Source organism: Trachurus japonicus, chromosome 19 (genome assembly GCF_045865225.1).
Source record: "Trachurus japonicus isolate A0001 chromosome 19, Traja_1.0".
NCBI classification, from domain to species: Eukaryota; Metazoa; Chordata; class Actinopteri; order Carangiformes; family Carangidae; genus Trachurus; species Trachurus japonicus.
In genome coordinates, this window is record NC_140925.1 from 1,594,888 (window position 1) to 1,614,910 (window position 20,023).

At 41.4% G+C, this 20,023-nt stretch overlaps 1 protein-coding gene across 1 annotated transcript; it reads left to right on the forward strand.

Annotated features, from left to right (window-relative positions):
• Positions 1-10,291: 10,291 nt before the first annotated feature.
• Positions 10,292-10,833, forward strand: LOC146967103 (small integral membrane protein 36-like). Its single transcript, XM_085761339.1, has one exon. It carries the CDS (start codon positions 10,312-10,314, stop codon positions 10,696-10,698), a length of 387 nt encoding a protein of 128 aa, XP_085617465.1. The 5' UTR covers positions 10,292-10,311; the 3' UTR covers positions 10,699-10,833.
• The last annotated feature ends 9,190 nt before the right edge of the window (positions 10,834-20,023 follow it).

The window sequence follows — 20,023 nt, forward strand, 5'->3', positions numbered from 1 at the left end:
TCAGAATAAAAACAGGTAAAAATAGATATTAAATGATGTAACACAGCTGTGAAATGAAAGCACAGACTGTGTCGGTCTGGTCGGTTTTCAGGACTGTAAATATCTGAGGACTCATTAAATTCAATCTGGGGGCCGTTTTAATTTAAATTCTGACATGAACGGCTGATTGTTGTGCAGCTGAAGGAACCGATTATTCTAGTTTCCTGTTTTTCTGACATGAATCATGAATCTGTGCTTTCATTCAACAAACAGCAACAACGCTGCTTTTATTCTGAAGGTCAGAGATCCTTCCTGTCTGCACGGACCGTTTCCTGTCATGTGACTCTTCAGACTGTTTCTCAAGAGAATAATTGATGAGTTAATCACAGACAGTTTGATGTCGGTTGGAGACGGCTCCTGGTGATGAAGATGAAGATGATGAAGATGAAGATGATGAAGATGAAGATGTACAGTATCTGTAACTAATGCTGCTAATAAGCTATAAAGACATGTTAAGGTACTCTGCTGCACAGGTGTCAGCTCGTCTTGTTCCTGATTGGTCGTTCTGTGACCTCGGTATGTTACTGTTGAACCTGTGGGGATGAAATACTGAACTTAATTAAAGGGATAGTTCAACATTTAGTCAAACTGGCCCCATTGCCATAATCCCTATAGTCATAGCAGTAGGTTCGTTACCTTTAATTGTCGGTGCAAGCTATTTTTAGAACGGCGGAGCAGAGCCGTGAGCTGCTCAGAGCTACGCTACGGAGGCTCATTATGGGATTTCTTGGTTTCCCTCATCATCAAACTCATCAAATACACAATCCAACAACTCCACAACGCTCTGGTGGACAAGTTGTGAGCTGCACATTCACCACGCTATGAGATAATAACACAACGTTACCACACAGAGTTGTTTTAGAGGGAAATTCATGCAAAACTGCTGATGCGTGTTGCCTTCAGGGACAGTTTTTCATCAACAGTCTCTGTATTTCCCTCTAAAACAACTCTGTCTGGTAACGTTGTGTTATTATCTCATAGCGTGGTGAATGTGCAGCTCACAACTTGTCCACCAGAGCGTTGTGGAGTTGTTGGATTGTGTATTTGATGAGTTTGATGATGAGGGAAACCAAGAAATCCCATAATGAGCCTCCATAGCGTAGCTCTGAGCAGCTCACGGCTCTGCTCCGCCGTTCTAAAAACAGCTTGCACCGACAATTAAAGGTAACGAACCTACTACTATGACTATAGGGATTATGGCAATGGGCCAATCTGCCAAAAATGCTGAACTATCCCTTTAAACCAAATGAGATAACGAGCTGGACAGTGAATGTGTGAGGTCACAGACAGGTGTTAATGATATGCATGCCACTTTGTATGTTAAACTTCTGCACTACGATCCAACGTGATGATAAATAACCACATGTCATGTATTCCACCATAATAAAGAGCTCACATGTAGATGTCAGTGTAACTGTGGAGCCGAGCGTCTCCGACAGCTCGCTCTTATTTATTCAGTGTCAGTAATAACGGACGTGTAAGTTTCATTAAAGTGAAGATTTCCCTCCCGACGTCTCGTTAATTTCCTCACTGAGGATTTTCTCTGCCGAGCGGATTGAGGATGGACTGGAAAGTTGCAGCAGCAGCTCGCCTGTTATATTTAGTTGTGTTTATGTTGCCTAGCATCGCACAGACACACGACCAGATAATACACTGTGGGGTGGGGTGGGGGGGTGAGGGGGGGTTGCGTCATATGGAGGAGGTGGTGACGGGTAACGGTTACAACATGTTGTCACTTCTGCAGTGCTAACTTTATCTCCACCGGAGCGCAGCATCCTGGGAATGTGGGTGGAAGGGGGGCATAAACACAGAATGGAAAAAGAGAAAGAGAGAAGGGGGGGGGTGTGGTGAGGGACACTTCAGAGGAGCTGGACTCGTCTGGGAGTGACGGAGAACATCGCACTGCAAAAATTAAAAATCTTACCAAGAATATTTGTAATAAAACTAAATCTTTTAACACTTCAGATATTGTTCCATTTATATTAGTAATGGTTCAACAATGTTTTAAAACTGTTTTAAATAAATCTGAGTACACTTTAACCTTTCAGTTTCTTCATACTGATCTTCAACAATTCAAGTAATTTCCAACCATTTCATACTCTTCATATTTTTTCATGTCTTCAAGATTGTTTCTTCAGTTTCTTCACTTAATTCAGCTTTGTTTCAACAATTTATTCAGCTCATTCAGCTTCCAGCTTTCAGCATTCACCTGTATTTCCTTCAGGAAATGCATTCTCTAGTTATACTTGAAATAAGACACATCACATAAAAAGCAGCTTGTTTTTAGACACTTTTTTACTTTTTTTCAATTGAAATAAGTAGAAAAATCTGATAGTGGAGCAAGTTTTTCTTTCTTATTACAAGCACAAAAAACTTGCTTTCACTGGCAGATTTTTCTACTTATTTCAAGTGAAAATTAGTTTGAAACAAGTGAAAATGATCTAAAAACAAGTTCATTTTTAGTTGTTGAGTCTTATTTTAAGTGGAAAGAGTTTAGTTTTGACTATAAATGAGACAAATATTCTTGGAAAGATTTTGAGTTTTTGCAGTGCAGAACCTCATGGGAAGTGGAACCAGGTTCAACACCGAGCCGATGTTGGGTGAAGTATCCCTTTAACTAGTAACTATAACTAGGACATACACATTTCTCCTGATACACATCACTCATTGTTAAAGTTGCTGCAGCTCCTGGAGAGAAACCTCTTCACTGTGATTAAGCAGGTGGTTTTGTTTGAGGTTGAGTTGTTTTTATTTGACTCATAAATGTTCCTGAGCTGTAATTAATCTAACGAGAAGCAGACGAACGGCTCTGTGGTCAAAACAACCAGCTAATGTTGACAACACGTTGCAGCTAATCGCCAATTAGCACTGACACACACAGATACACACAGACACCGCCATCTTTAACAGCGGCTTCCACCGTTTACGATGTCATGAAGGTTTTAATATACACAGTAAAAGTCACAGAAAGTATATAAATATGTCTGGTTAGCTCGGTTACAGTCTTCACCGTTCAGATATTCTGTTCATTTTGTAGCATATAAAGATAGTTTTCTCATATTTATCAGCGAACGATGGCGACTAACCCTCAAGAGTCCAAAATAAAGTCAAAAAGTTGATTAATAAAAGTATTAAGAGTTATAAAAATCATCACTAAGAGCTCACAGCAGACTGACAGCGGTTCAACTGGCGGCATTGGTCCATGCATTTCAGCAATTTCCCCTCTTGCTGCTTTTTCTCCTTCAGCGTTTGTTAAAAAAATGAAAAATAAAAATGTCTGCTCCTGTAAAGATGCGTAAGAAAGTAATAATCAGAAGTGTTTTAAGTTTAAAAACAGACTATAGAGGATTTATACTGTACTTATTTTATTTAGGTTATATTTAGTTCTGCATGTTATCTCCGAAGTTTGAGTTGTTTCCTTCATGTATATATCATTTAGATATAATTTCACTGCAATGATCTTGTATTATTGTATGTGACAAATAAATTCTCTTGATTCTTGTTTCTTCTTCAGTTTTCAACGTGGAATAGTTTAGTAGGATGAAACAGAAAAGTAATTTTTGTGTTATTGTTATTAAATATGATTTCCTTTCAGTCATGTCTGAGCTGATGTACTGTAGTTTAGATTACAGACAGCTGAAGATTGATTCACTTTCAAATTACGGTGCATATCAAATATTTATTTTGGCCTCAGTTCTGCTCTTTTTCATTTGCATCCACCCACGAGAAGAGGAAAAAGAAGAATTACATAAAAGGTGCAGGTTTTCAGAGCGAGGCTTCTACTAGGAGTTTTGTTCCTGAGTGTTTTCTGTGTTTGGGCTCTGGCTGTGTGAGGAGGGTTCAGAGGGGAAATCCCGACCCTCCCTTCCCTTCCTGTAACACGGCGACCAGCTGAGTGACCAGAGGTGTAACACAGTGGCAGCGTCGAACGCACCGAGGACTCTGCGCCGGAAAAGGGCCTGGCACGCAACGAGACGGGGAATCGGCCGGATTAAAACGGATCGGCCGGAGAACAGGAAGGAGTTTCTGTTCCTACACGTACACGCCCTTTACCAAAACTTTGAACTAATTCCCCAGCAGGCGTGTGATCGTCCTGTCATCGGAGGAGCTGCAAGGTCACGCAGAGTCTGAAGTCGCCGCTCCACGCCGCCGCCGAGCCGACCAACGCCAACGCCGATTTGGATTCTGTCTTCAGCGCCGTCCAACGTCTTCAACCGTGGGACGAAACGTGAAGGGAAGACACAGGTGCATGCAGGTGAAAACAGCTGCACACTGAAGATACTGCAGTTTTCCTGCTCATCAACGAAGTCGTGACTCAGTCTGAACACACACACACACACATCAAACACATATTTTTAGATCCAGTGTGACCTCCACTTCCTGAGGATGCAGCGAACAAACCTCATGAAGACCCAGAAAACCCAGAGACAAACCTCACGGTGACTCGGTGACGGCTGTCTGCACCAACATGAGCAGCTCACAGCTAATTCAGCATTAAATTAATAACCTGTGTATATAACTCTAAATCTTTCCAAGAATATTTGTCTTATTTCTTGTCAAAATGTCTCATTTCTAGTCAAAACTAATCTCTTTACACTTAAAATAAGACTCATCACTTAAAAAATTTACTTGTTTTTAGATCATTTTCACTTGTTTCAAACTAATTTTCACTTGAAATAAGTAGAAAAATCTGCCAGTCAAAGCAAGTTTTTTGTGCTTGTAATAAGAAAGAAAAACTTGCTCCACTATCAGATTTTTCTACTTATTTCAAGTGAAAATCTGCTTGAAAGAAGTAAAAAGTGTCTAAAAACAAGCTGCTTTTAATGTGATGAGTCTTATTTTTAGTATAATTAGATTTGTTTTTGACTAGAAATAAGACAAATATTCTTGGTAAGATTTTGAGTTTTTGCAGTGTGATGAATCAGCTGCTGTTTTAGTGGATGCTGCTGTAAACACACACACACAGAGTGAGTGTCTGAGCTCATTACGGGCCGAGGTGAGCTCCAGCTCCAGCTCCAGCTCCGTCAGCAGCAGACTGACAGCCGGGCTCAGTAATGAGGCTGGATGGATGTGGAGCTGCAGCTCGTTACAGACACAAACCTCCTGTTTCCTGCAGCTAAAAGTGGAGGCTGATGGAAACGCTGCAGCTGCAGGTCACAGCTCTCTGCTCAGATAGACTCACTCTGCTGCTGCTGCTGCTGCTGCTGGAGGTTCAGCTTCTGCACAACAGAAACAATAACTCAGATCGATGATGATGTGATTGTGTCCAAACATCGGCCTCAGTCCAGCTCTGTGGGTCCAGAGGTCCAGCTCATCTGGTCCACTCCTCTGGACCTCTGGACCTCTGGACCTCTGGACCCGACCAGCCTCTTCCTCCAGAGTCTGAGCTCCTGCTTCTGACGACAGTTGTTCTCAATTGCTAAGACACATTTCTGGGAAAACCGTCCCTCCTTTTCTCTGAACTGTGAACACAAAACACAGTTTTCAAACTACATTCACAAAACCTCGGACTCTTCCTGCAAAACCAAACACTGTTGTCAGATCAGACCCCGAGTCGATCAAAATGAAAAACACCACCGACTGACAAACACAATGATCTGATCATAAAGCTGTAGAAATAATCTTGACAATGTGGTCATTTCAATACTGATTTATTATTGAAATTAAAAGTAAAGCAACGCGTTTCGCCCACTAATTTCAATAATAAATCATTATTGAAATGACCACATTGTGTGCAGTGGAACTCCTTTTTTCATGGACTCATTTCCTGACTCCACCAGCACCAATGTGGGGATCTAATCTGTGCTGTGCAGGGCAGTCTCCCGTTTCTCAAAACAAAAATCCTGTTTAACACGTGTAGTAGAAAATAAAAATATAAACAAGAATCACATTACAACTACAAAAGTGCGTGCAGTATCTAGCTATTCATCTACAGCGTCATGTCTACGTGTTGCGTCGACATGATGACACGGTGGTTTTGCAGGAAGAGTCAGAGGTTTTGCGAATGTATAGTTTTGTGTTTACATTTTAGAGAAAAGGATGGAAGTGTTAACAATAAAACAGCAGTTCTACTGGTCGTACACGTGCAAGTAGATGAAAACTTTACTTGCAACGCCTCAAAACGTAGGGACAAAATGCCTCCATTTAGGGGCAGTCTGGAGCCCTGCAGTGAGGTCACAGTGAGGTCACAGTGAGGTCACAGTGAGGTCACAGTGAGGTCAGGCTGGTAGCTTGAGGCCTCAGCTCTGGTGGCGACAGTAGAACCAGCCGGGTGGAGTTAAATGTCACTCTTACATTTAAATCAAACGGCGCCCAGAGAGAGTATAGGCAGCGATTGTTGTGTTCCTGAACGCCTCGTCGTTGTTCTGCGGTGGGAAAGAAGGAGAAGGAGAGCGAGCAGCAGGGCCAACAATCGCAGAGAGGCCCCGAACGGCCCCATTAACCAGGGAGAGGCGCTTCCTGTCATTGGTCAGAAGTCCAAACGCCACCGCCGCTCCACCCTCCGTCTCTGCCTCTTTCATTCTGCAAAGCTGCTGACGGATTTAGAGCTTTATTGAAATGAAGGTGTGTGTGTGTGTGTGTGAGTGTGTGTGTGTGTGTGTGTGTGTGTGGCAGCTCCCGGTCCGAGGCCGGTGCCGGTGCCGCCTCGACGCAGGAAGTTCACATTGTGTTGGAGAAGAATGGAGGCGGAGCCTGACCGTGATGGTCGATGATGGTGATGTCGCCCCAACTAGACCAGTGTAAAAGAGAGACAACAACACCATTGACTCCCGTGGTAAGGGTTTAAGGGTTTAAGGGTTTAAGGGTTTGAGAGTTAAGGGTTTTGCGCCCCTAGTGGCAGGATGTGGGTATTGCAAAAGCGCCCAGAAAACCCATTCACTCCAATGTATGTGTGTTGCCCACTTGCTGGTAAATTGATGAAAACGGCCGTGTTTTTGTTTTTAGGTGTCTTGGTCATATCAGATTACACTTATAATTTGTTTATTACAAAATGTAGATTGAAACATTGATGTAGACAACTGTTTTTTTGTTGTTGTTTTTTTACTGGCCTATTTGTAAATGTTTATCTGTAAAGGATCCTCAATGATGCTATTAACGTGGGTGATCTATAAATGTCCTTAAATTATTGAAAACACCACACTTGCTCATTCACCAACAATGCAGAGATGTCAGTTCTTGGGCGCTTTTGCAAAACCCATATTCCTCCACCAGGAGGCGCTGCCATTGGACCAATGCTGTCCTTACTCTCTTCTCTCCCAACCGGCCGCTCTGAGACGGTCCAGATAAGAAGAGACACGGAGCGATGACATCACTTCCTTTAAACAACACGCCGCCGAGGAGCATCGGGAGCATCAGAGCTGCTTTGTCCTGCTGGACAGAGGGGTTAGTGTACAGGGCCGACCAGGCACAGCTCCAGGGGCCTCGGGGGTCAGAGGTCAGAGGTCGTCTGTTGGAAAGTCACAGAGCTGCAGTTAAAAATAGAGATTCTGCTCCTTAATCTGATCTGAGGTTTAAATGTTGGGAATCGGCCAAACAATCAAACTTCAATCAAAGTGTCTGACCTGAAAATGACTGAAGTGAAAGTCGAATTCTTAGTTTCTGATATCAAATGTTTGTATTCCAAGTAGGCTACTGGAAGTAAAAGTTGAAAGAAAGTGAACAGTTAGAATTTAAATCATGAACGGATGTGATCATGACTTCAGACCGAAATGAAGTCGTTTTCTGTCGTCTTCTAATTAACTACGACGTCTTTAAGGTCCACTGAGCCGTGGCTCTGTCGGTTTTGATTTGGTTTTGATTGGTTCGAGTGGTTTTTGGTGATTTCAGTTTTTTTTGTGTGTTTTCTGGTGGTTTTCTTGTGGATTCTTGTGTCTTTTGGTGTTTTCTTGTAGTTTCTGGTGGTTTTCTTGTGGTTTTTGGGGGTTTTCTTGTGGGTTGTAGTGGTTTTTGGTGATTTCTGTTGGTTTCTACTCTTTTTTGTAATGGTTTCTCATGGTATTCTGTGATATATTGTGGTTGTTTTGATGTTTTCTTGTGTTTTCTGGTGGTTTTTGGTGATACCTTGTGGTTTTTGGTGGGTTTCTTGTGGTTTCTAGAGGTTTTTGGTGATTTCTGTTGGTTTCTAGTGGTTTCTACTCTTTTTTTAGTGGTTTCTCATGGTATTCTGTGATTTATTGTGTTTTTTGGTGTTTACTTGTGGTTTCTGGTGGTTTTTGGTGATACCTTGTGGTTTTTGGTGGTTTTCTGTGATTTATGTTGGTTTCTACTGTTTTTTAGTGGTTTCTCATGGTATTCTGTGATTTCTTGTGTTTTTTTAGGTGTTTTCTGGTGGTTTTCTTGTGATTTCTGGTGGTTTTTGGTGATACCTTGTGGTTTCTGATGGTTTTCTGTGAGATCTTGGTGGTCTCTAGTGTTTCCTGGTGGTTCCTGGTGGTCTTCAGTCAGACTGTGGTTTCAGAGGAGGTCTCTGCTCTGTTAGTGGGTCAGGCTGATCTTGTAGCATTAGCAGGTCACCTCAGCTTGTTTGGGTGTCCTCTCTCTAAAGTCTAATATCCGCTTTGCTATATTTTTCCTGCTCTGTTATTTTGACCCCGCCTCTTTCTGTCCCCCGGCGCTCGCCATCTGCTGTCGAGGACAGTAGTTTAGGTGTCCCTGGCTTGAAAGGTATTTCCTGATTCTGTTATTTTACAACATTTTCTGTAGAGACTGGATATCCTCTTTTAATTTTTCTGTGTTTTATTTAGACAGGAGAAGAGTTGAGAGGTTTAAAGAGACAGAGCGTTGATCCTCAGACTCCTCAGTGAACTGACTGAACCGTTTGTTAATGCAGAGCAGCTGCACAGTCAAACTACATGAAGTGTATTCACTGACAGAGACCAACTGGACTCTGATGTGGTTCTGGTTCTGGTTCTGGTTCTGCTCAGTCTGTGGTTTGAGATGTGGGTGAGAGGGTCACATGACGTCACATCTGCACCACGTCCTGTGTGTACAGGAGGGAAAATAAGTGAAACACATCAACATCTTTATCAGTGAATATCTTTCTAATGCAGGAAATCTGCAGCAGATGTGACTGGAAGTCCAGTCATCCACACAAACATGTCCATGAATTAAGTTTACTTATGTTTGCTGGACGCGTTCAATATTTATTTTCCCCACTGAACAGAGGAGAGAGGAGCGCCACCTACAGGACGTCACACAGTCACTCATATTATATGATATTATCACCCAGATAAAGGCACCATAGATAGATAGAGGGAGGGAATCGAACGCTCTTAATGTGAAGGAGTGGATTCAGTCTGCATATGTGCATACTGAGAATAACACTGAGCTCTGTGTTTTCTATTGGTTCTCAGGATAAACATCACATTCATGTTTGTTAATGGTGAATATATGTTAGGCCTATATGTATATATGAAGTCCATATGATCAATATGTTTCTAATGTGTTGATGTGTGTGAGTGCAAATCATTACTGTGTTTTAGGTGAAGTTTGTGTTTGAGTGTGTGACTGACTGTGTTACGTAATGTTAATGTTTCGCTCTCTAAAGAAGCTGCACAACAGTTTAACGGTTTTTAACACACGGACAGTAAAACGTGTTCTGTTCTGTCGGAGCAGCTGATGTGAGGCCGTTTGTTCTCTGAGCTTCTTTCTGCTTTTAATCTAATTTCATTTCAAATGTAGAAAAAATAATCAGTCAGTGACATAATGAAGCCGTTTGTTTGTTTAATACATATTACATGACTTCTTCTGCTGCTGGCCGGCTGACAGGTGTGTGTGTCTGCATGTGTGTGTGTGTGTGTGTGCGTGTGGCCTCCATCTTGGATCGTGTCATTCAGTCGCTTCGTGTTTAAAACGTGTAGTTGGCAAAATCAAAATGGAGGCTTAAGTTATTAAAACTGAGCAGCTTTAATCATTGGCTGCTGAAATTCAAGGTTGGAGGAGCAGCGAGGATTAAAGCTCAAAGCTCCACTCGTCCTGCTGTCACTCTCTCTCTCTCTCTCTGATCCTCTCATTTCATCTCTGTCTCTCGCCCTCTCCTCTGTCTTTTGCTCGTCCTCTCTCTGCGACCAGCTGTCCGTCCGTTCTCCATCACCACTGTCTTTTTTTTTTTTTTTGCTGCCTCGGCCTTTTTCGCCCAAACCTCCTCTTCTCTCTTCTCTCTCATCTTCTCTTCTCTCTCGTCTCTCTTCCCGTGTCGTTCTCTGCCGACTTTCCCCATCATCCCTTTCTTTCTTTCTTTCTTTCTGTCGTGGCGAGATATGAAGCGGCGCCATGGGTTTCATGGAATTCTACCTGGAGATTGACCCCGTCACGCTGAACCTGATCATCCTGGTGGCCAGCTACGTCATCCTGCTGCTTGTCTTCCTCATCTCCTGCATCCTGTACGACTGCCGGGGCAAAGACCCCACCAAGGAGTACGCCCCCGACAACGCGCCGGCGCCGCCCAGCCAGTCGCCCATCCGCCTCGTCGTCATGCAGAACTCGCCCACCTCGTCCCGCTACGAGCCCACCAGCAACGCCGCGGGCCACGGCCACGGCGGCGGCGAGCTGCCCACGCCGGACCTGAGCCGGGACCGAGGAGAGAGGGACAGGGAGAGGGAGAGGGAGAGGGAGCGAGAGAGGGAGAGGGAGAGGGAGAAGAGGAGTACTCTGGTCTGAGGAAGAAGAGGAGGAAGAGGAAGAGGAGGAAGAGGAGGAGGATGAAGGCTCTGACTGTTAGTGAAGTGCTGCTGTGTCTCAGCTCTGGACTCTTCTTTGATTTCTTAACTTCCCTCGAGGAGCTGCTGAACTCAGCAGGAGGTAAGACACCAAACTGGTCGCCCCTCCCCCACCCGATGAAACTGATGATAGATAGATAGATAGATAGATAGATAGATAGATAGATAGATAGATAGATAGATAGATAGATAGATAGATAGATAGATAGATGGATAGATGGATAGATAGATAGATATCTTTGGTCACATGCAAAGATAAAACCAAGGTTAAAAAACAGTGCAGTGAAATGCAAAAAAACCAAACTGATCGCCCCTCCCCTACCCAATCAAACTGATGACAGATAGATAGATAGATAGATAGATAGATAGATAGATAGATAGATAGATAGATAGATAGATAGATAGATAGATAGATAGATAGATAGATAGAACATGCAAAGCTAAAACCAAGGTTAAAAAACAGTGCAGTGAAATGCAAAAAAACCAAGCTCTCTACTGTACCAATGAAAGACAAAAGTAAATAAAAAATATCGCCCCTCCCCCGACTGATCAAACTGATAACCATAAACACGATGTGGTCAACACTTCAGGACCAATGCACTTTTATTTTGATAATCAATAATCATCATCTGGCCTTTGAACCATGAGGAGATGTTTCCTCGGAGATGAAGAGAAACAGACCAAATCAATTATCTGCAGACTGATTATTTGCCTGATTAACTGATTAATTAACCTTTGGAACATTTCTTCACACTGCACCAGGAAGAAACTCGGAAAGTACCTTGAAAAAGTTCAATAAAACATCAGGACCAGGACTTCATTCATTGACCTATATTTGAATGAATGAATGAATGAATGAAATTTGTTTATTTCAGTCATACAACACCACTATCAAAATCAACCATTTTGTGTGAACAATTTAGCCAGCACATATTATAGCCTACACAATTGCAACCATACACACACACACAAAAAAGAAAATATCATACAGTGACCGAAAAGGGAATAGGCTGAAGCCCAAGGCTTATATTTGCCTATCCTTTACACTCTATGAAATTAAACTACCTAGAATGTCAACCTAATTTAACCTAAGAAATCATTCTTATTTAGGTAATGGCCTGGTACATCAGGACTTGATCGATTTATGGTTTAAACAAAAACAAAGCTACAAACACACTGTGGAGACACAACCTAACTCTCCACAGCACTGTGGGGCTCTCCTGCACTGTGAGGCTCCCCTACATTGTGGGGTCCTCCTAAATTGTGGGGTCCTCCTTAAATTGTGGGGTCCTCCTAAATTGTGGGGCCACCTACATTGTGGGGACATTCTACATTGTGGAACTTCCTAAATTGTGGGGCCACCTACATTGTGGGGTCCTCCTAAATTGTGGGGCCACCTAAATTGTGGGGACATTCTACATTGTGGGACTTCCTACATTGCGGGGACTTCCTACATTGTGGGGTCCTCCTACCTACATTGTGGGGACCTCCTATATTTACGGGACCTCCTACATTGTGGGGTCCTCCTACCTACATTGTAGGGACCTCCTATATTTACGGGACCTCCTACATTGTGGGGACCTCCTCCACCAACCTCTCAGACCTCAACTTCACGGCCACAGTACGCAGAGCACACTCCATAGCACTTGACCCCAGCCACCGACTCAACCCACACTTCACACTCCTCCCCTCTGGCCAACGGTACAGAACGCTGGCCTGGAAGAAAATAAAATTCATCAAAAGCTTCATCCCATCTGCCATAGCTGAACTAAATAAGACAATGAAAAGAATATAACCATGGGGAATGTACATGTAATTGTGGGGTGCGGGGTCTTATGTCTTATGTTTTATGTTCTTATGTCTCTATGTATTTGTGGTGTATGAAATGTGGGAATGTATGTAAATGAATGTAATTTGCACTTCTCAAGGCCGTTTGTACGCAATGGTGAAAACAATTTTCCTTGTAAAGGACATATCTATCTATCTATCTATCTATCTATCTATCTATCTATCTATCTATCTATCTATCTATCTATCTATCTATCTATCTATCTATCTATCTATCTATCTATCTATCTATCTATCTATCTATCTACATTGTGGGGTCCTCCTGCACTGTGGGACCTCCTCATCATGGGGTGAAGTTCAGCTGCAGCCTCTTTGGGCATGAATGTCGTTCTGCTCAACATAAACTAAATCAGTCGTATTGATCGTCTATTAGATCTATAATTAGTTTAAGAGGTTTCCAGTCAAAGAGCTTGTCTGTGGATCCAGCTGCATGTGAACATCTGTACGTCACAGTGTGTCGTGCCAGAGCTCTGGACCTCCCTCTGTAATCCATCACGCATTAGTAAATGCATAAAATCAATTATTGCTGATTTGACTCAGAGAGCACGACATGAGCACAGTCTAAGCAGCTGATTGGTTCTATGACTGCTGATCAGAAAATATTTATAATTACAACATCAGATCAACTGTGGTGTTTCAAACAGTGTTTGATGATTGTCTCGATTATTTTGTAAATGATTAAGAAAAGAAGAAACCAAAGAATACAAATATACAAAAATCAAATATTCATCAATCAATCAAATATTATAAATAAATGACTTTAAGTCACAGTTTTTGTTGTTGAACTGAACTTGTTGCAACTGTAATTCAGATTTAATCTAAACATGTTGAAAATGAATGATACATTTGAATACATAAAACTGAAAATGAACCAATACATGATTAAAATATAAGTACACAAGCATTTATGGCCACTTCCATATTTAGCCTGTTATTTCATTCACGTCTGATATTTAACAGTTGATCAAAAAAACACTGAACCACTTCTTCTTCTCCTTCTGTGTTTTGTGACATGTGAGACTAGAGAAGAACTGCTGTCACAGTAAATAAGTGCAGCTAGAACTGAGCGATGAAGGCTTTGAATAATAAATGGACAAACAATGATAATGATGATGATAAAAAACTTTATTTTTTCAGCTTCTTTACAAGAGATTCTTAAGCTTCATGATAAAAAAAATATCACATGCACCAACTTCTTCACATGAAAACATGTGCATGCAAAACAAAGACTATGGATTAATAATAATATTTGACATGTTAACGCATCACAGTCATTCTGACACACTCTCCTGGTATTTACATAATAGCACATGAAGTGATTTAACTGTCACTGTTTGTTTTCTCCATGGAGACGTTGAGACGTCAGAGGATAATCACTCAATCGCCGTCGACACATGAGGAATCAAACATGGCTGAAATCTTTCTTGTAAATCACTTTAAACTTCTGTGTAAAACATTTACGTAAAGCAGGCCCCGCCCCCTCATAGCTATAGAAGTGCTGTCAATCAAACGTCTGACTTAAACTTTAACTCACTGCTAAACAGTGTAGATGACGGCGATGATGTCACTGAACGAGACAGATATGACGTTACAGCTCGTTAGATGAAGACGAGAGTTAATCAGGAAGTGTCTGGGACTGGGAATTCCAGAGACAACGATGATTTTCAGCATCTGAGACCTTTAAATATAAATATATTGAAGTATAAAACATAATATGAGTGAAATGTGGCAACATTTTTTTTTTTTTTTGTTCTTCTCACTCTATTCTACTTGCTATCCAGTTCTGGATCATATGTGTTTTATATTAGGTATTTGGTTATTATCTGTGTGCTGTAAAATTATGTTTAAGGGTTTTGTTATTTTATATTCATAATTTTAATTGATATATAAATTTCTTTTTTTTTTTAATAGATACATATTCTATTCCTTCGGCACCTTTAAATTGATGCTGATGGTGGAGTCCACACATACAAAATGGTGCAATTTAGACCCAGAGACTGTGGCAACACTGAGGCAAGATGCAATATATACAGTAGAAAGTGCAATAATTATTTATTACTTTGTACATATGAACTATGAACTTAGTCGTACTGTCTGTAAGTGATCTCTGTTGGTTGTGTGTGTGAGTATGTGAAATGGTGTATGGTTTTAAAATCTGTTTTGCACAATGTACAGCATTGATTGTCCAATTTTCCCTCCGGGGACATTAAAGTTTATTTTGATTTGAACATCAGTATTGATATAGGGACATAAATGTGAAACATGACCAGACCATCGGGCAGTCTGATGCTGTTGATCCCCTCCCCCCCACACTCTGGACCCCCAGACTCTAAGCTCCTCTGAACCAGCCTGACTGACTGAGCCCCCCCCCCCCCTCCATCACTGTGATGAAATGAGCCGATAACATAAAGCCTCTGTAGACAGGGAAATAATGAATGGACGGATGGACGCGTGCTCGTCGCTCATCCCTTTGACGTATGCTGGACAGTGGGACTAACCCTTCAGTGGCCTCTGGGGGGGGGGGTTACAGATGTGGTGGACAGCAGATGTTGGTGTTAACAGGAGATTTGATGGATGGTGTTTGTTTGGAGGGAAAATCCTCACAACACAGAGAAGTCATCGTCTGTTCGTCTCACACAGTCACATGCATTATAATGGGCTCATGATGTCACAGTGATGTTATATACATTATATATAATGTCATTAAAACAAACAGTGTCTGAAATGGGATTAAAAGTTTCATCACAGTTGTTGATGACATGTTTGAATAATCTTCTTAGTGTGTTTTTAATATAAAAATATGCACAGATTGATGCAAATAAGTCAAATAGAAATACATTTATACTTTAAGGTCTTCCTATGGACACTGCGGCTTAAAAGTTGAGTTTTGAAGTTCATCCACAACCGTAGAAACATCAGTTTCAGGAGCTGTATGTGGGGTTTGCTATTGCTTCATAGCTAGCATTAGCATTGACAGCTGTTGTTAGAGGAAATGTTGTGAGTTAAGCATCAAACTTTATTTCTTTACTCACTGAGAACTGATCCAGAGGTGGAATAACTCATAACTCATTTTATCAGCTGCTGTTTCAAAGGTCAAGTTTGAAACCTGAACCTTCAGGGGTTAAACTCATTAACGATGAATAAAGTCCAATAAAAGTGACAAAACGCCACCAATACGTTAAATATCAGCAGGTTTTGTGGTTTGAAGAGAAGTGACTCGACAGAGATAAAAATCTGTTACTTCAGTAGTTGGTTAATAGGTTTTCTCTGAGCTGTCAATCACTCAATGATTTTTTTCTCTCCATGATTTTCCAGATGTGAACCACACCTGGTGAGAAGCAAACCTCCAAACCTCCAAACCCCCCCTGGACTTCAGCCTCCATCCACAGTTACAGTTGTCCTCTGGGACACTTGAGACACTTGAGACACTGGACTTTGACTCTGGTCTCAGCAGAGGACACAGTGAGGGAGCATCTGAACATTTGATCAGGAGAAAGTCCAGCGTTTAAAAACCAACATTTACACAGTAGCTGTCACTCTGACCCTACTCTCCTTCTTCTTCTTCTTCTTCGTCCACTCTCCACCACTGTTTGTTCCAACAGGAAACACTGGATTAAAAAGACATTTTTAAAAAAAGACGTGGGTCAAACTCAGTCCGAGTCTCAAAAAACCTTGTAGAACAACTGAAGACGTCCAGTTTGTCCTTTGAGCTCTTCCTGCTGTGTTGATCTCTGCTCCTCAGTGTGAAATTACTTCTCATCCACATCAGTTGTATTTTGTCTCAGTTATTATAGATTAAAAAACAAGCCTCTCTCTGAGTGAGTTATCATGTTTTCTGTGCAGCTAATTAAAAATACTTGAGGTCTGAAAATCTTCAACTTCATCCTGTGTCACAACTCTGGTCTTTACTGTAATTCAACAATCAGAAAGTGAAATAGGCTGATTCCTCCAGTAGATTTAGAAATCTGAGTTCTGACAAAACATGAGTGGGTGTGTCTTGAACATAGGAACATATTACAAAGTTGTATGTATTTCTTTATTATAACAATGACAATGAGCAGGTTCATTTAGTTTCTTTGACTGGTTTTTAAGTCAGACAGGTGGAAGTCGCACACAAAGGAGGTTTGAGATTTGGTGTTGAAGGTTGGAAGAACAAAGATGGTGGTTACAAGTTGGAGATTCAGTATTGCAGGTTGAATGTTGGAGGTTGAAGGTTGAAGGTTGAAGGTTGAAGGTTGAAGGTTGGAGGTTAAAGGTTGAAGGTTGGAGGTTGAAGGTTGAAGGTTGGAGGTTGAAGGTTGGAGGTTAAAGGTTGGAGGTTAAAGGTTGAAAGTTGGAGGTTGAAGGTTGAAGGTTGAAGGTTGAAGGTCAGAATCGTCTCAGTTCGCTGATATTTGTGTAAACCTGTGAGGAAAAACTTCAGCAGATCTGATCTGATGGCAAAAACCAAAAATGCAAACTGGCCTAATCTCTCTTCCTTCCTGAAATGAGAAAATCCTCTGCAACCAAAAAAAAAGGCCCCTCCCCCCAACGTCAGGCCATCCTCTCAGCTGATTGGCTCTGGCACCGAGTGGCAGATGATGATCCAGAGTCTTTAGAGGACTCGTGCCACGGAGGCCTCACTGGGACAAATCCCCTTACATAAAACAGCAGCACTCAGCCAGCTGAGCAACACATCCATCCATAATATGAAGTGCACAGCCCCCCCCCTCCTCCATATTTTATGTTTGTGGATTATACAGTGACCACCCAGAGTATTAGGCACATGTATTATGTATTTGTTGTGCTGTTTTTTTGTCTGTCGGGGGGGTTACGTAAGCCTCAGGTTGTCACCAGGCTGAGATGTGGTGGTGCTAAACCGACTTGTGACGTCAGATCTGATCCAGACTGGACCTCTGGACGTCATGGTGGTCGTCATGGTGATCGTCATGGTGCTGTGAGGCTCGTTGACTTCATTAGAAGAGTTTGGACAGAAAACACTGTAAATCTGCTGATGAGGATCAATCCGATCAGTTCCTAAGATCTACTTCTCTTTTCAACTACAGTGTATAAACAGACAAACTCTAACACACCAGAGTCTAAATGATCTATGATCTGGTTTCAAATGTCCACTAAAGCTTCATTATTTACCTCTGTGAATGAAATGTCCGAGTCAAACAAGGTTCAACTCCAGTCTTTTGTTGACCAAACCCTAAAACGGAGGTTATTTTACTTTGAAATCATCTCAGCATATTGTTTGATTGTTTTCTTTCTTTAATCTTTTCTTGTGTAAAATATCAATGTGACCAGAGTTTTAAAATGTGCATTAAATAAAACTTTATTTATCCCCTTTAATAAAAACTGGAAGCTGAACCGTGGTGTTTGTTATTTAAAACTCTTTTTAATGTCATTCTATTCTGACATTAGGCGAACATTAACAACTAGTTTAAGTTCATGTTTGTTTAGTGTGAGACTTAAACACAACCTTTTTTAATTCCTCTGAAAATGTGTTTTTTACCCCTTGATCTGAAAACATGTAGAAACATTTTGATGCCTAAAAACCTTTTAAATGAAGAAGTAAAAGAATAAAATCCAAGTTTCTGCAGGATAACACACAGCGAGCTCTGACGCTAGAGGTTTATTTGGTTGTAAATTAACAGCTTTAAAGTTCAGAGTTCAGGTTTTAATGTGTCCTAAAATAAAAATATTTCTGATCTCATGTAAAAACAGTTTTTTTTCATCATGTTTATGATCTTTATGGGTTTTTTTTTCATGCAGCCCAGATTTTATTTTTTTGAGCAGCTCTAAAAACATCAGAACATCCTGATCTGGTCCGCTCACTTTGAGAAAATGGTCTTACATAATGATAATGACAACAACAGCGTGGTGGGGTGTTGGTGTGAGACCAGACAGGATGAGGATCAGGATCAGGACTGAGGTCGTAGGAGGAACGTGACACTGGGTGTTTTATTCATCGATCTGACGAATCAGACGATGAAGCTGCAGCATCTGTCTGAACCGAGCAGCAGGATATTTTTAGACGGGACGGACGCACAAAGCTGATTATCATTTTATTTGTGGAGTGTCATGACTGATCGGAGCGAGCTGAACCGAACTGAACTGAACTGAGCTGCTGCTCAAACTAATTATTAGAACATTCAAACAAAGTTTCAGATTTATTGAATCCACAGCTTCTCCTCTGATGAGAAACACCCAATAGAATAGAAAGACTTTATTGTCCACCGTAGTGGAAATTTGTCTTCGGCCTCTCCAAGACAACAAAGCATAAGACAATCAAAGCGCTCCACAGCATACACACAAAATACAGAAACAAGAAACAAACTGAATGTTGTGCAAAACAAGCATAGACAACAACAGTCCTCTAACATATTCAGAGCTCGTATAGCCTGAGGAATAAAGGATTTCTTTTAAAAAATTCCCGGCTCATCCTGGGAACTCTGAATCTTCGGCCGGATGGGAGCAGTTTGAACTCTGAGTTTAAGGGATCTATCTATCTGTCTGTCTGTCCGTCTGTCCGTCCGTCCGTCCGTCCGTCCGTCCATTCATCCATCTATCTATCTATCTATCTATCTGAGGACAAACATCTATGCCTCCAGACACAACAAACTTTAGGACTTTTATATTTTCGCAGCAGATTCTTCTTCCTCCTGTTTCAACCCTCTGTCTGTCCTGAGGCTCTGCTGCTGTGGAGCTGCTGCCCCCTGCTGGTCGACACTGGACTTACTACAAACACTTTCTACTACTTGATGCTTTTTCATATTCAGCAGAGTTACAGTAATGCAGAGTTTTTGTGCGCATTGTTGTGATAGTTTCATAGATTGACAACCAGGGAGCGTGAGGTATAGGTAGGATTAGTACAAGATCAGACAGACACACAGTCGAGTCATAAAGAAGAGAAACAGACTGAAGCCAAACTCAACTGAAATGATCTTGTTAGTAACAACCATCCCTACGTCACACAAGCATTTCCCAATTTTCTTTTGTAAATTTCTTTGTGAATAAATATAATTTTTGTATTTCCATCAATGTTGCAAAAGCACATCTTTATTTCAGTAACTACACCGTGTTATGATGATGCAACCACATTACAACCCAAGTATAACAGAAAAATGTCCAGATGCACATTGAACCTTAGAGCTCCACTATGTAGGATTCATGGTCCTGGTTCTGTGGTTGAGAAGAGCAACTGTCTGCTTCCTCGTTCCCAGAGAAGCACAGCAGCCTATACATCCCATCGCTGTTGGCGCCATATTGGATGTGGCAGAGCTGCCCCATGAACTAATACAAGTGAATGGACTGAGCTTTATAAAACATCATCATGGGGCAGTCAATCAGAGCCAATCAGAGCCCAGAAGGAACCCATTGTTTAAAATGTTTATGTTTAAAATGTTATGTGTGTTTGTTTCCTTTTTTTTTTT

Bases quoted from the DNA above. Each gene is read 5' to 3' on its own strand.
- LOC146967103 (XM_085761339.1), top strand. From the start codon at position 10,312: ATGGGTTTCATGGAATTCTACCTGGAGATTGACCCCGTCACGCTGAAC.